This window comes from Corvus kubaryi, unplaced genomic scaffold (genome assembly GCF_017639235.1).
Source record: "Corvus kubaryi isolate FWS band 111438036 unplaced genomic scaffold, C.kubaryi_AGA036_p1.0 split3-73, whole genome shotgun sequence".
Taxonomy (NCBI): Eukaryota; Metazoa; Chordata; class Aves; order Passeriformes; family Corvidae; genus Corvus; species Corvus kubaryi.
The window spans coordinates 38533464-38547954 of NW_024582091.1; the positions used below are offsets into that span (position 1 = coordinate 38533464).

Consider the following 14491-nt stretch of genomic DNA (forward strand, 5'->3'; position numbering starts at 1 on the left):
TTTTTCTTTCTTTTTTCTTTCTTTTTTCTTTCTTTTTTCTTTCTTTTGTCTTTCTTTTGTCTTTCTTTTTTTTTTGGCTTGTTTTTTTTTTGTTTGGTGTTTTGTTTGTTTGTTTTTCGTTTGTGTGGGTTTTATTTCCCGTCTCGTTGTGATGGTGTACTGCTGATGATTGTGTCACCATTTTCTGTGAGGTGCTGGTTAGACAACACTGAAGTCGTGTGATTTTGCTGTTGCTCATTGTACTGGCAAGAACAGAATGCTTCAACAGATGTAGCATATATTGATGCTTCAGTTACATTATGGTTAGTTCGTGAGTGTCATTTGTGATTTCTCTCTTTGTAGCTCCCTGATTTTTTTGAACAATTGCTGCTAGTGCTAATTCATTAGTTCTGTATAGGTTTCTTGTATTTGTAAATGTTGAATTGTTTGATAGCTTGATCAAAAGATTTTATATTTAGAGTTTAGAAAACAGACCTCAGTTTTATTAAACAATGCAACTTCAAAACAGAAGCAGGAAATACATTATCAGGTCTATTTGATTTTTATGGAGAAATGGAGACACTTGTTCTTTAAGGGTGCTGCATTCAGTCACTGATATATTTAAATCTGGGCTATTGAGTAAACATTCTTTGTTCTAAGTATACCTTGTACTTAGCACAACGAGAACCTAATTTCTGATGGTGATCTTAGGTGCTCCTGAGTACAAATAACAATCACTATAGAACTGAATGTTTCGCATTGGTTTTTGGTACAGGTTCCATTCACCATGCTTGTAGGCTGCTTAAGTCAGTTAGAAAAATTCTTCTCTGGAGTAAGGAGGATATGTTATATGACAGAACCAGAATTATATAAAGCTTGCAAGTTATTCCCAAAGAATGGGATATAACCTCTGCTAATTTTGAACTTCTTTGATCGTTGGAGATGATGTATGTGTCAGGATCAGACTTAGGCCTTGATCCAGGAAAGCACTTAAACTCATAAATTAGCTCATCATGATCAGTTTCTCTGGAGTCAACAACTGATTCAAATTAACATGGAATATATATAGCACAGCCTTATTTAGGACTATATATTTAATACAATCCCTATCAATTTTCCAAAAAAAAGTAAACATATCAGAAAATGCCTTATAAGGATTCATTTCAAGATCTTTCTGGTCCTGCGTGTCTTCACTATGTCTGTTATGGGAGAAGCCACTAATTAGCTCCAAAATGCATCTTTAATATAGATGGTACATTTCTGTTATTTAAATGGAATAGTGTCTTCTGAGGGAACCTCTTACTGAGACTTCTGTAGAAGGTCTGAATTTTTGTTAGAATTAAGAAATATTTTCTTAATTGATGATAGAAAATTTTGAGAAGTACACCAGAGCAGACAACACATCTCCAGGCTACAGAGGCTTGTTGAATTAACTCACAGCATTTTTCCCTACAACATCTACCATCCTGTTATCTCTAGAATATTGAATTTGCAGTTTTGCCTGGGGTCTGCACAGGACAATTGCAGCCAGTACCTTCTCTGGTAGAAACGGTAATTTTTAATGAACACTCACTGACTGTGTTTTTCTAGAGTATGGTCCAGATGGATGACCAGTGGCAGCAATGAACCAGCTGTGTCTGGTCTGGTGGTGCCGATAACAAGCCCGTTTTTGACATCAAGGAGAGAATACAGAAACATGTATAGCAGAACCAATAAGTTAAACAACTGATACCCCTTATGGACTTTTCCTCTTGGACTTTAGATTTGTGAGAACGGGCCCAAAGGTAAACTGAGATGCCTTCCTTGTGTGGCGCTGGCAACAGTCCAGTGGCTCTGTGAGAATCTGTGAGTAGATAGGGAGAACCTGAGGCATGCAAGAGGGCTTGATGTGCTGACTTCACATTATTCACAGGTACATGTAGACATGCTTGCAATAGCAGAGAAGATTGATTGACAGTGATTAGGGGAGTAACTAAAGTAAATCCCTTTATCTGAAGATGCCTAGAAAGTGAGGGACTTTTGCTACCAGTGTCTGGTAGATAAAAATGGGATGCTGAAAGCAGCAAATTTTTTCCAATTTGGGTGAAGAGTTTTATTGGACTCAGGGTCACAGTAAGTATAACTGCTTGAGGTGACAGGGTTAGCCTCATCACAAGGACCTTTCAGTTGCAGGATCAGCTTCTAGGGAGGAAATGTGAATGTGTAAATGTTAAAACCAAATTTAGTATATTTGAATACCATTACTGAAAAGAAATGAGTGAAGAAGCTAGGTCATGTAATAGATTGATTTTACACTTTCTTTTGTTTTGGGGTTAGGCTCTACTTTCTAAGTACTTGGACACTCTGGTCACTTTACTGTACAGGTACCTGCAGCACATGTATGTATGGAAAAACACAGGCACAGGGATCCAATGACATTTCAGAATGAGTCTTTTGATGGAGATAACAATCTCCATCAAAAAAGGCAGCTGTTTTTTTTTATGGAAGCCACAAACTATGGCTGATAATTTATCGCCACAGTCTTAGTGAGTTTTCAAACATAAGTGTGCCATTGACTACTGAGAACAGGTGGGCCCATTGCTAAGGCAATGGGCAGCAATGATATTGTGGATAAGGACCAGAGTAGTTTACAGAAATGCTGAGAAGGTACAGTGAGGCCAGTACAATTTTTTCCGTCCTAACTCATCAAATGTATAAGATCTTGAAATCAGGCCTCTATGGGAAATGGGGAAATAGACCATCATCATCAAAGTAATTAATCTCTTCTGAGTATTTTGTTGCAGATCTGTGTATTAGATGCATAGAATCATAGAATAAATTGGAAGGGATATCAAGATGCCATCTAGTCCAAACGCCTGCTCAAAGAAGGCTTAAGTCAGGCTACTCAGGGACTTGTCCAATTGAGTCTTGAACTCAAAGTTGAGTCTTGTCCTCAAAGGAGTTCCAGCATCTCTGGACAGCCCGTTCCAGTGTTTAATTATTCCTAATGTAAAAAATCATACTTAACATCAAATCAGAATTTCCCATAGTCCATCTTGTGTCCCGTTGCCCCTTGGACTGTTGCCGTGCACCTCCAAGAAGTGTTTGTATTTTCTGTATTCTCTGCTCAGATGGTTGTAGATAGCAGTAAGGTATTAGTGAGTCTTTTTTGCTTACAAGTTAAGAAGGCCTGGCTACCTGAGCCTGTCCTTATATATCCTGACCAGACTGAGGTCTCTGGAGCTCAGGACAACTACAAGGATGCCATGAGGTTATGCAGGGAGGAAACTGGAAGGGCAAAATCTCAAGAAGAGTTTAATTTGTCTGCTGCCATAAATGACAGTAAAAGATGTGTCTGTAAGTACATCAGCCACGTCCAGCTGGTGACAAGTGCTGTTCCTCAGGGCTCGGTGTTGATGCCAGTCCTGTTCAATATCTTTGTTGATGATCTGGACAAATTGAGTGCCCCTTCATTTAGTTTGCAGATGACACCAGACTGGGTGGGAATGTTGATCTCCTTAAGGATAGGAAGGCTCAGGAGGGGGATGTGGACTGGCTTTCACTCCTTGAATTTAATAAACAAAATGTAGGAGTTTTGTTTATGAGATTCACCACATAAATGGATTAAGTATGTGTCTCATTTCTGACTATGTTTGGGAGCTCAGGCATGGGAATGTTGATCATTTTGAAGATGCCTCACCCTTAAGCCAATTGCAATACATAAAAAAAATAGTTTTTTTCTAGGCTAATGCTAGTGATCCATTCAATTTTTCTCTAAACGTGGGATACTAAGCTACCATTTTATATTTCAAAACTCATTTTGGTTTTTACATAACACTAGATTTATGAGAAATATTCTTTCAGGATGTTGTGTTTGTTATTAAGCATGGAATGTTGCTTAATCTTAAATTGAGGTATTGTTGCTTTTCTACCAGTGAACATCCTTGTTCACAAGTAGTTAACATTTTGTGTAGGAAAGCAGAGAAAAGTTCTTTTTTTCTTCTGTCTTTCTGCATTTATGAAAACATCTACTAACTCTTTGAAACATCAGTATTTGCTAGTATCTTTTGAGTTTTTCCAGAGTACTCAGGTATTTTGGCCCATTTTACGTATGTAGTAAGTAATTTATTCTGTACGAGTCAGGCAGAATTATTTCGTTTTATCCGCTCCCATCTTTGAGGTACAAAAAACTGAAAAAATGCACAAGCCAGTTATATTACAGGATGTCTTCTACTTCCTTAGAAAAGGGTATGTTTTAGCATGTTTTTTCTAATGCTGAATTGAAAAGGGAGATGGTGTCCCATTTTGGTTTCAGGAAATTCAGCCTGTACATCTGGGGACTGAAATTCAGTTTTACAACTGACACAATAATCTGCACTTAATCCCAGACTATTACTCTGCCCCAGAAGAGTAATGAAAGGGGAAAACGTTCTGTATTTGTACTATTTAGGAGTCTAGCATGTCATTCATTCTTTTGGGAAGTTTTGTGCCCAGGCGAGTCAGGACTAAGATCTGAAAGAGGGGAGAGCGGACTCAGGGAGAGCAGCCAGGAAAGAGCTTTTAGAAATCTTAACTCTTAAAAACTTGCAGTTTTTTCAAGGGTAGAAAAATTGCCCAAATGTGGATGGAGTTTCAGAGGAATAGCAAAAGGCAGTTCTGTGACACACAGCTTCAGCTTCTGCCAGAGTTCCTGCTCCAAACTCCTTATTTGCTGCAGCAAAAGGGTTTCTTGTTTCAAAAAAGGGTTTCTAGAAATCTCTAAGGAGGGAAAAGCAAATAATTTCCTTCCAATTGGCTCAGATACTTCCAAATTATTATCACTGACCTCATCACTGAAACGCAAGATTTCCAGCTGAATGGCTAAAATCTTATAGTGTCATAAATAGACGTAAACAAAGTCTTAACTTTTAAAGTATCAGAATACTTTACCAAAAAGATATGCTGACATCCTAGACTAATTTTTCTGGTGTTTACACACATAATGTCATAGTATGTAATAGGTCTTTTATACAAATTACAGGTAAAATTTAAGGCAATATTAAATGCTGTAAATTAATAAACACATGCGTGGAATAATTGTATTCCACAGTTCCCCATTTGCAGTAAGAACTATTTTCACCAAATTTTTTCAAACTCTCTACTTACATTTGACATGTGAAAGCAGAAACTCCCCTTTTAGCAGGAAAACCAACCTAAACCAAAAATTTAGGGTTAGAAATCCTAGGTCTAGCCTTTTGGTGCCATGGCTAGTTCTAGTGAGTTATTTGGGAGTAGGGGAAAAAAAAAGAGGTATACATCTTCATATAAACTTATAAAACTTTAAACGTTCAAAACTTCCAATAACAGCACGAAGCACTTATCTCTCCTTACACCCTAACAAATTTTTAAGCATGCCTCATTTGCCTAGTGGTATCAAGAGCTTTAATTTTTTTGTATTTTTTTTTTTGCCAGAGAAGATTTATAAAGCAGTGGGGTAGATGGTGCTGTTCTCCAGCTGTCTATCTTGAGGAGTTTCCTCACTGGACTAAACACAACATAATTTCTCTGTAATGTTACTGTGGAATCTTGGAAAAACATAATGTTCCTCCTGTTATGTGCAATAGATTCTTTTTTAATTGCAGCAGCTATAAAAAGCTTCTGTCTTTATAGCTGTGGAACCAAAGCGACAAAGCTTATGGTCTTTCACTGTCAGCAGGTTTATGGAAGATTTATATACAGTATGTGCTCTGAGTTTACCATTTATTGTGATAATACTTACTAAAACTAGTGCTGAAAAATGCCTGTTATAGAATGGAGTTTTGCTGTCTTTAAATTTTCCTACAATTTTAATAGCCTTTGTGTATATTTATATATTTATATATTTCATTTATACATATATATGCATGCATGTACTTTGAGTATATACTTCTGTACACTATACTTTGTATAGTATTTTTTGGTTTATCTCCTTTTCCCTTAAACTTCTGTTTTATCTTGTCCAAAATGCAAAATATGTTCAGGCTGTTCCTTCCTCCTTTAACTTTTTTTTTTTTTTTAATCCTATAAACTGAACTTGTTTTGTTACCATTCTCTGACTGGCTTTCAGGACTTGTAGTCAATAGAAAATTATTGATGTTAATGGCATTGAAAATCCCCAAACTTCCAGTTATTTTGATAAGTTAAAATAATATCTTTTATATTTTTTAATTATCTATTTTCTTTTTTCTGTTTCTGAGATCACTGGTTCCACAGTATCTGCCATCAGTGGAAGAAGGCTACTTTTGGGGTTCTTTAAGCTATGTTCTAGTTTTAAAGTGTTGGACCCATGGTCCAGTTGAGCCAAACTGCAGTATGCATAGTCTGCTAAATTAACCTGATCGTGGTAGTCATTTGTCAACAATTAAAAAAAAGCTAGAAGCAAAGTGTTCGTCAATTAATCAAAATAAGCAGAATTTGCCTTTAGAAGCATACCTAAATATTTTTCAGCTGTAAATGATGCTAGTTTAATCACAGAGCAACAGAAATGTGGTTTAGTTTTAATGTTGCTACATTTGGTATTTTATTAGTGTAATTTAGAGTAAATTCCCCATTCTGGAAAATCTGAGTTGAGCACTGGAACTCTGGCCTATCTAGAAAAGGAAAACAGAAAGGTTGAAATTTTTGAAAGGGGAACACAGGATTTAATCAGTCACTTTCATTCATCTTATCTATTAATTTCTCATTTCCATGAGAAGTGTAGTGTGTCTCATCCCAACTAATTCTCATGAAAAATCCCTGTGTATGAAGATGCAGTTTCTGCTTTGACCTTCCTCGCTAACATGTCTGTAGTGCTCCTCAGTCACAGTGGACTAGTGCCTCCTACTTCTCCAGTATTCATTAAATGCTGTTTTCTTTCCTTCCTGTGTATGCCTAAATGTGGATGGATCAAAGCCAAATTGTATTTGTATATTCCCAAACTTCAGAAATATAGCAAAACCCCCAATCTATACCTGATAGCAAGTTACCAAATCTTCAGATTTTATCGAACCAGTTCCTCTCTATTTTTATGTATCTATGATAGACAACTTCCTCCTGTGGTATGTGCTCAGCATCTCCAAAACAATATTAGACCTTCATTAAGGTGTGAGAAATATATAGAGCAGCTTGGCTGCAGCTGAACAAAAAATAGTTGAGAAATTGCTAGATCTGAGAAGGTAGATTTCCCATTTTTGAACACATCTGTCTAGCACTGGAAATGAAGGTGCTGCAGCCAATTCATGTTTTTATTTACTCTCTCTTGTTACTACATGTAATTTAAAACAAAAACCTTACAGTGAATGAAGCAAGCCCTTTTGTATGAGATCTACATAGTTTTAAAGGCATACATGATGTGGGATTTAGAAAAAAACAAAATCTTTGCATAAACTTTGTGCTAAACACCATTACATATCATTGCTATACCCTGTACCCTTTCCCATTTTGTAATATTTCCATATTCTAGAGCATGTAAAATCTGACATGTAATAGATCAGATTAAACTGAGTGGTGAAGTAAGTCCTGACCTCTAAGCACAAATACCAGGTTTTAGAAACCTAGATCTCATTTTTCTGAGAGGCGAGCCCACAGGCGGATGCATCTAATGCCATCCCTGCAGCACAGTGAAGCAGCAGTGCTTGTGGATTTGGAGCAAGCAGCACAGTCTTTACCATGTAGGATGAGAAGGAAAACAACCCTCTGATAACTTGTTGCATTTCATAGTTTCTTCATATCTAAAAATCCCATATATAGTAAGCAGAATCAAAACCTGATGGCTTTTTTTTCAGTATACAAAAATCAAAAATTCAGCTTCTTCACAGGATTTGGCTTGACAGGCCCCCTGCGTCACCCTTGCCTTTCTCGCTCTCTTGCTTTTCTTCCACAGGAAAAGTAAGTCAGACATTACAGGATGCTGTCACAGAGGTTCTCAGCCAGTCCTCAAGATCTTGTCTGTGGCACTCAGATTTTTTTCTCTCAAGAGGTGTACCAGGCTGTGTGCTGCATGGATACTGCAGCTGTCTATTGCTGAGCCCTTTCAGTGGGAGGGCTGTGGCTAGTGGAGAGCTGCTCATGGGGTCCCTTGTTTAAATACTGCACAGCAGAAGTGATGGTGGTTCAAGTTAACTCTATAGTATGTTTAATGCTGTTTGCATCTGATGGAAATTTAAAATATTTGACTCCCTGGAAACACACCACCTCCCAAAAATAATTAATGAGGTTTTTAAAAATTGCATGTAAGAAGCACAGGGCACACTCAGAAGTCAACTCTCTGCTCACTTCTGTTTTCCATCTTCTGCATAGCTATTACACTGGAGCATTTTATTTCATGTCAATATAGTAGCTTTAACATAGCATACATGTTGGGTAATGCTTTAGATAAAAATTCTAAGTCCATTTTGTAGCACACTATAGAAGTGGGTACTTCATATAGCAGGCAGATTCACATTAATTCTCAGATTATGCAGCTTAATAAGAGATAATGCCTTTTCTATGTGTTTCAAAGCACAAAATGAAATACATTAATTCTTACAAATGAAATGTGTAAGAGTGACTGGCTTAAACTTGCAACTGCCATTCATTTTTAGCGCGTGCAGCCCTGCAGTCTGGCTGCTGAGAGCTGTGCTTGCTTGCTGTTCCTGTGAGTCTCTGCAGATTCACGGTCGCCCACTCTAAGAGAACATGCATACACTCTCTTTTTTTTCCTCTCACACTGTCTGGCATACTTTCAGAATAACTCTTCGAAGACTTTCTGAACTGGGTATGGTAGTCTGATTATTATTTTTTTAACTGGGAACATGTTTAGTCCAGTGTTATTTAAACAAGCTTATCTCTTTGATCAAAGTCTACAATCTGAAATTTGAACAGGGTAGGGAGGGTGGCTGGGTGGGTGAGGAAATATATCAAGTACAGAGTTATGTGGTGTGCTGGTGTCTCAGCTCTGTGCCTGCGAAGGTACAAACGTATATTGCTACAGAATATCCTTGCAAATGTAAAAAACTTTGGCTGTTTTAGTAGAAGTTCTGAAAGCACAGTATTATTTCTAAAAAAACCCGTTTTTAGTAAACTTTTCTTGACACTTCTAGTGACCCGCATATTCAGTTTTTCAGTTTCTTGGGTTTTTTGAAGGTCGAGCCAAATAACTATGGAGTTGTTCAAGTATAGCATAGGCTTTGCTAGTATTCAAAACACACTAACTGGAGCCCATATATTAATGCATTCAGGGTTGACATTCGCCTGTTTCATTGACTGAACCACAGACCACAGCAATGAAGCTGGAGAGCTTGAAACAGTTTCTGGAGGTTTTCATTTAGCTCGTTCAGGAGAACTGGTTTGTGCAAAGTTAAAATTATATGGAATGAGATTGCAAGAAGAAGCATGCATGCCACACCTTTTCATTATGTTCTCTCGCTTCCTTTTTTTTTCTTTCCAAAAATAACTTTGAGAAGCATTTTTTTGAGAAGTTTTTTTTAAAGCCAATCCCGTTTAATTATTTTAGATTACTTGATTTTCTAGTCTGTTTTCAAAATTTAAGTTTGCTAAGCTTTTTTTCACAAGACTAGGAAAAAGAATTTCGTGTATTCAATTTATGTATCATGCAGTCAAATAACCATCTCCTGACTGTGGCAAAATCTGAATGATGTTTATTTCATCATTTTACAGCATTAAAAGAAGCAAGCATAATTTTCTAGGCTAGTCTAAAGCTTTTCCTTGCTTTTTAATGTTATTACAGTACTCTAGTAACTGCAAGTTGTGGTTGCTGATGGAAGTATATTATAAATCTTCACTTCTGCATAGGTATCATGCACACTTTAATTTTATTAGCTGGCTTTATTGACTGAGGCTTGCTCCCCCCACACCACACACACACACATATATACACACAGACAGACACACAGACGCGCGCTTGCACACACACACACACACGTTCTGCTTTGCCCTATCTCGGTTACAGCATAGTCCTGCCCAGGGTCAGTACAATGTACACATTACATATTTCTAGCAAACATGAAAATGAATCAAACAGGAGGAGAGATAAGCACAGATAGATTGGAGCCTGCTGAGGAAATAAACAGCAGTAATCTGACTGACCACTGGACTAGTCTTCCTGGTTGGATTTAAGTGTTCTTTCCCGTTAGTTGCTGCAAAGCACTGTACCCTGAAGTGAAAAATTAAACTATTAGTAAGAATGAAGTAACATTTAGACGGACAATTCTTTGGTATAACTCCAAAACTAATTGTTTCTGAAGTGATGTTTAAACCAACGTCGGCACAAGGCAAGGGTTCCTGGCTCGAAGCCAGCACCTTGTAATGCATATTAGAGCAGATGAGGAGTTCCTAAAAGTTAGAGAGAGGGAGAGGGAGGGAAGAAGAGAGAGAGAATGTGCATTTTCAGTGCTCACTCTGCATTTGTTTGTATCCTCCTCCTTGCTGAGATTAGAGGAATACCTGTGTAGTGCTGCTTTATTATGATTTCTGCTGAGCCTCAGAATAGGTTCTGGTATTTTTTTTAGGTGGACTGCCAGCTGCCGATCTCGCTGTTGACAATAAAAGCAGATATGTTCCTTGCTCACTGCCATTAGTACTGACCATGACCCTTCACACCAAAACCTCTGGAGTTACCCTGCTGCACCAGATTCAAGGCACTGAACTGGAGACACTGAGCAGACCTCAACTGAAGATTCCCCTCGAGAGATCGCTCAGCGACATGTACGTGGAGACCAACAAGACAGGAGTTTTTAACTACCCAGAAGGAGCCACCTATGATTTTGGTACTACGGCTCCCGTCTACAGCTCTACTACACTCAGTTATGCCCCTACTTCTGAATCTTTTGGGTCCAGCAGTCTGGCAGGATTTCACTCACTGAACAGTGTCCCACCAAGCCCAGTGGTGTTCTTGCAAACGGCACCCCAGCTCTCGCCCTTCATCCATCATCACAGCCAACAGGTACCCTATTACCTTGAAAACGATCAGGGCAGCTTTGGGATGAGGGAAGCTGCTCCACCAGCCTTCTACAGGTAAATGCTACAGAAATTTTTCTTTCTTTTTTAAGCAGATGATCTGAGAAAATTAGAATGTGGAAATCTGTTATGCCCTAATATTTGCTTTTTGTGTAAAGGAGTATATGGTTTAATTGAATTGATATCTAGACTGTAAGAAATAGCATAGAATAAAACAAAACTGTAATTCACAGCCCACTGTGACTGTAAGCTGTAAATTTTGAAAGATGTACCTACATAAAAAACGAATCAGGTAATGAGTATAAATATTTCCTGGGAAAACACGAAATCGTAATTGATTAAAGAATGGCAAAGGACCTCAGTGTTGTAATGTATAGTAATACTGTCTGAAGTACACTAAAAAGACTTCCACCATTACACATTGTCAGTGTGAGTGGTTGTTTGTTCAGCTCTTAGCTGGTAGTAAGTGTATTTTTCTCCTCTGTGTTCCTTTGCAGTGTGAGAAATGGCTTATATAGGAAGTTGTTCAGAAGCACTATATCCTTCCTAAGCAGTGTTAGAGTTGACTCAGTGACAGTATTTCAGTCATTAGCCACCTTCCTGAGCTATCCAAAGAGCTGTGTTCGTATTAACATGCATTTTTCCTTGGAGAGTGATGTATATTAACTGTAAACCTAGTGTGCTGCTTTTCAAAAGATAGGATCGTTCAGTGGGGTTTTTAAAATTTTTGTCCCTCAATAGGAAGTTGGGTTTTATTTTCTTTTTTTGGTCTGGAATAGAAAGATAAAAGTATCATTGAAAGGAGGAAATAATTTTCCTTGATAATAATTTTATCCTTGATAAAATAAATATTTTTATTTATTGTCAGTTGTGAAAAAATTACATCTTTTCTTGAAGTAAGTGGCAGAAATTGATAGAATTATGGCTTCTAAAAAAAAAATCGTCATACGTATCTGTACCCATGCTGTTAACATTTTGTGCAGTGTTTGTAGCATACTTTTGTATCAGCTTATTATACTGGGCTTCAGTGAGTCAAAGTGAACAGTTAGATGTAATTTTTGTTTCTGAACTCTGTTGTTCTCTGTTGATTTGAGAGATACAGGTGAATTTGTTAGAAATGTAACAACTCAGAAAGAATAAAAGCAAGTTATTTTTTCTGTGTGGAGGGCCAGACTCTGCTAGACTTATTTGCACAATGTAACATGTCACCGTGAACAGCAGTGTGTATTCTTAAGTCTAAGTCAGACTGACTAAGAATCTGGTATTAAAATCTGGTCCCAGAAAACAAAATGCTTGCACTTTTTTGCAATGGATTAGTCAGATTTGGGGAGCAGATAGACTAAAGACTGGTGGAATGATAGATCATGGTTATGTTAAACTGTCCAATACAGTGATCTGTAAACTGTAAACTGAATTGATTCAAACAAAATTCATTTTAGTGCAGCCAAATACAGTACCTCCTGGAAGAATGAGTACGTGTCAGAGCATAGTGATCTTGAATGATTACCAGTGACTTGAGAGTAAAACTGCACTTTGTGCTAGATTAAAAGGCTTTTTTTACGTGAATGTCTTGTGCAAACCTATGGTGAAAAGTGTGTAAGTGACCTTATGTATGTAAGCAGTAAAGTAGGGAGTTTGTGAAGTTGAAATACGCAGGCAGAAAATGTTCTATACTCAAGTATTGTACTGCAGGAGGATTCAAACCTAAGAATCACCTGGACGTAGATGTTGCTATGGAAATAATGTTCTTTTAATTTTTAAGCAGTGAATTAAGGTGAGACCCTTAAAAATAAAATTAAGGTATTGTTTTGTTTAACTGCTGGAGCAAATATGTAAGACCAGTGCTGTATTCCCCTTTTTCTGACATTTCTGATCAAGGTTGTGTGTCACCCTTGGAGATGTGTATTAGCCATATGAAATTGCTGAGGCTTAATGCAGCAGTAATTAGGTGAATTTATGATCTTGGATATGCCAGAAGGTTTATCTGCATACAGTGTTGTACAAATGATTTAATGGCCCCTTCCAGCCATAACTGTGGAACGCATCTTACGTGGTAATAAGAAATGTGTTTCAAAGTGCTTGCTATGATTACCTTTTGTTAACAGGCATGGTACTGTTGGAATTGAATTTATAAAAACTGTACTTTTTTTTGCTTTTCATTTTTGTGACGTTGTATTTACGAAGTTATCACCCTCACAACATTAAACATTACGTCTTTCTCCTTGTGTTTTGGCATGAGCCCAATCACCAGTAGACTGTCAAAAATAATTTGAATAGGTGTTCACTGCCTGGGAAATATTTAATTGTCTAGACATTGGATTTAAGATCAAGTTCTTTAAAAACTTCCATTTTGCTTTATTTATTTGGATAGTCTCATTAGTTTCAATTGGGTTATGGGAGAAAAGAGAGCACAGGGCAGTGTAACCTGGCAATGAATAAATTGGAGAGTGAAAGATGTCTAACTACCAAAATAGTGAGTTTCTGGACCTACCAGTAGGAGTGGTAAAGACAAAAAATCTTAAAACAAGAAGGCCTAAAAAACGTTATAATGAATCATGATTAGTTTGCGATATGACTGCCTGCTTCTATAAAAAGTTATGTAACCTAAGACCCAGTAAGACTCCTCTGCAATTCTCATTTACCTTTCTGTGTAACTGAATTGTGCTGTTCGGCTTTTAGGGCAGAAATATTTGCATTGTATCACCCTGATCTACTCTAATTTGACATGCAAGTGCTGCATTCAGTGATAAAAGTATCTAGGACAATAAATAAACATTATAGGTTGGAGCCGAGGTGATATTCCATTTGATACTTGGATAAAATGTTAAAAATCTTTAGTCACAAAACTAAAAAATTACTCAGTGTGATAAGAAAAACTTTTAATGTCTTTTGTTTTTGTTAATAAGTGTTCAAAATCATACTGCCTGTAGGCATATATGTGTTAATATGTGTATAACTACATGTCTCCTAATTCTGGAGTTATATTTTGTCTTTCAAATAGTGACTCTTTTTCCAGAAGAGTTACTCTTGTTGTGAGATAATGGCAGGCTTCTATATCTGGCATATATCTGAACATAACAATACATGAAAATAATGATTTTTAAAGAATGAAATAAATACATTTAATGTCCCTTCTGCAATCTCTAAATCATGAGGCATCAGAATGTAAAAAGTGGAAAAAAAGGGCTTAATTAACTCAAATTGTGTTGTCTACACCTAGACCCTTTTTATGTCTGATCTTGTGGCTGTTTTTATAGCTAGCCAGACTAAAATACCTTTTTCTTATCTGACAATGTCAAATCTCACTATTTTTTAAAATTTTATTGACAAATGTTAGTACTGGGGTTTTTTATTATTAAATGCCGACTAGTGGTTGATTATTATTACAGGAGATCTTGTACTCATGACTATTAAAGTAAATTGACGGAAATATTTACTTTGTTCTTAACTACTGAATTTGAGTTCTGGTAATTTCTGGTTATTTCCTCATGCTTTTCAGCAAGTTTTGATCCACGTAGGGAAAAATCAAGACTTACAGCAGCTAATTTACCTCAGTAGATTCCTACAAGCAACAGCAGAA

At 37.0% G+C, this 14491-nt stretch overlaps 1 protein-coding gene across 1 annotated transcript in view; it reads left to right on the forward strand.

Moving 5' to 3' along the window:
- Nucleotides 1-14491, forward strand: part of ESR1 (estrogen receptor 1) — a 163186-nt gene that overhangs the window by 43164 nt on the left and 105531 nt on the right. The window contains 1 exon segment of the mRNA XM_042016491.1: nucleotides 10464-10968. Coding sequence (XP_041872425.1) covers nucleotides 10464-10968 — 505 coding nt within the window.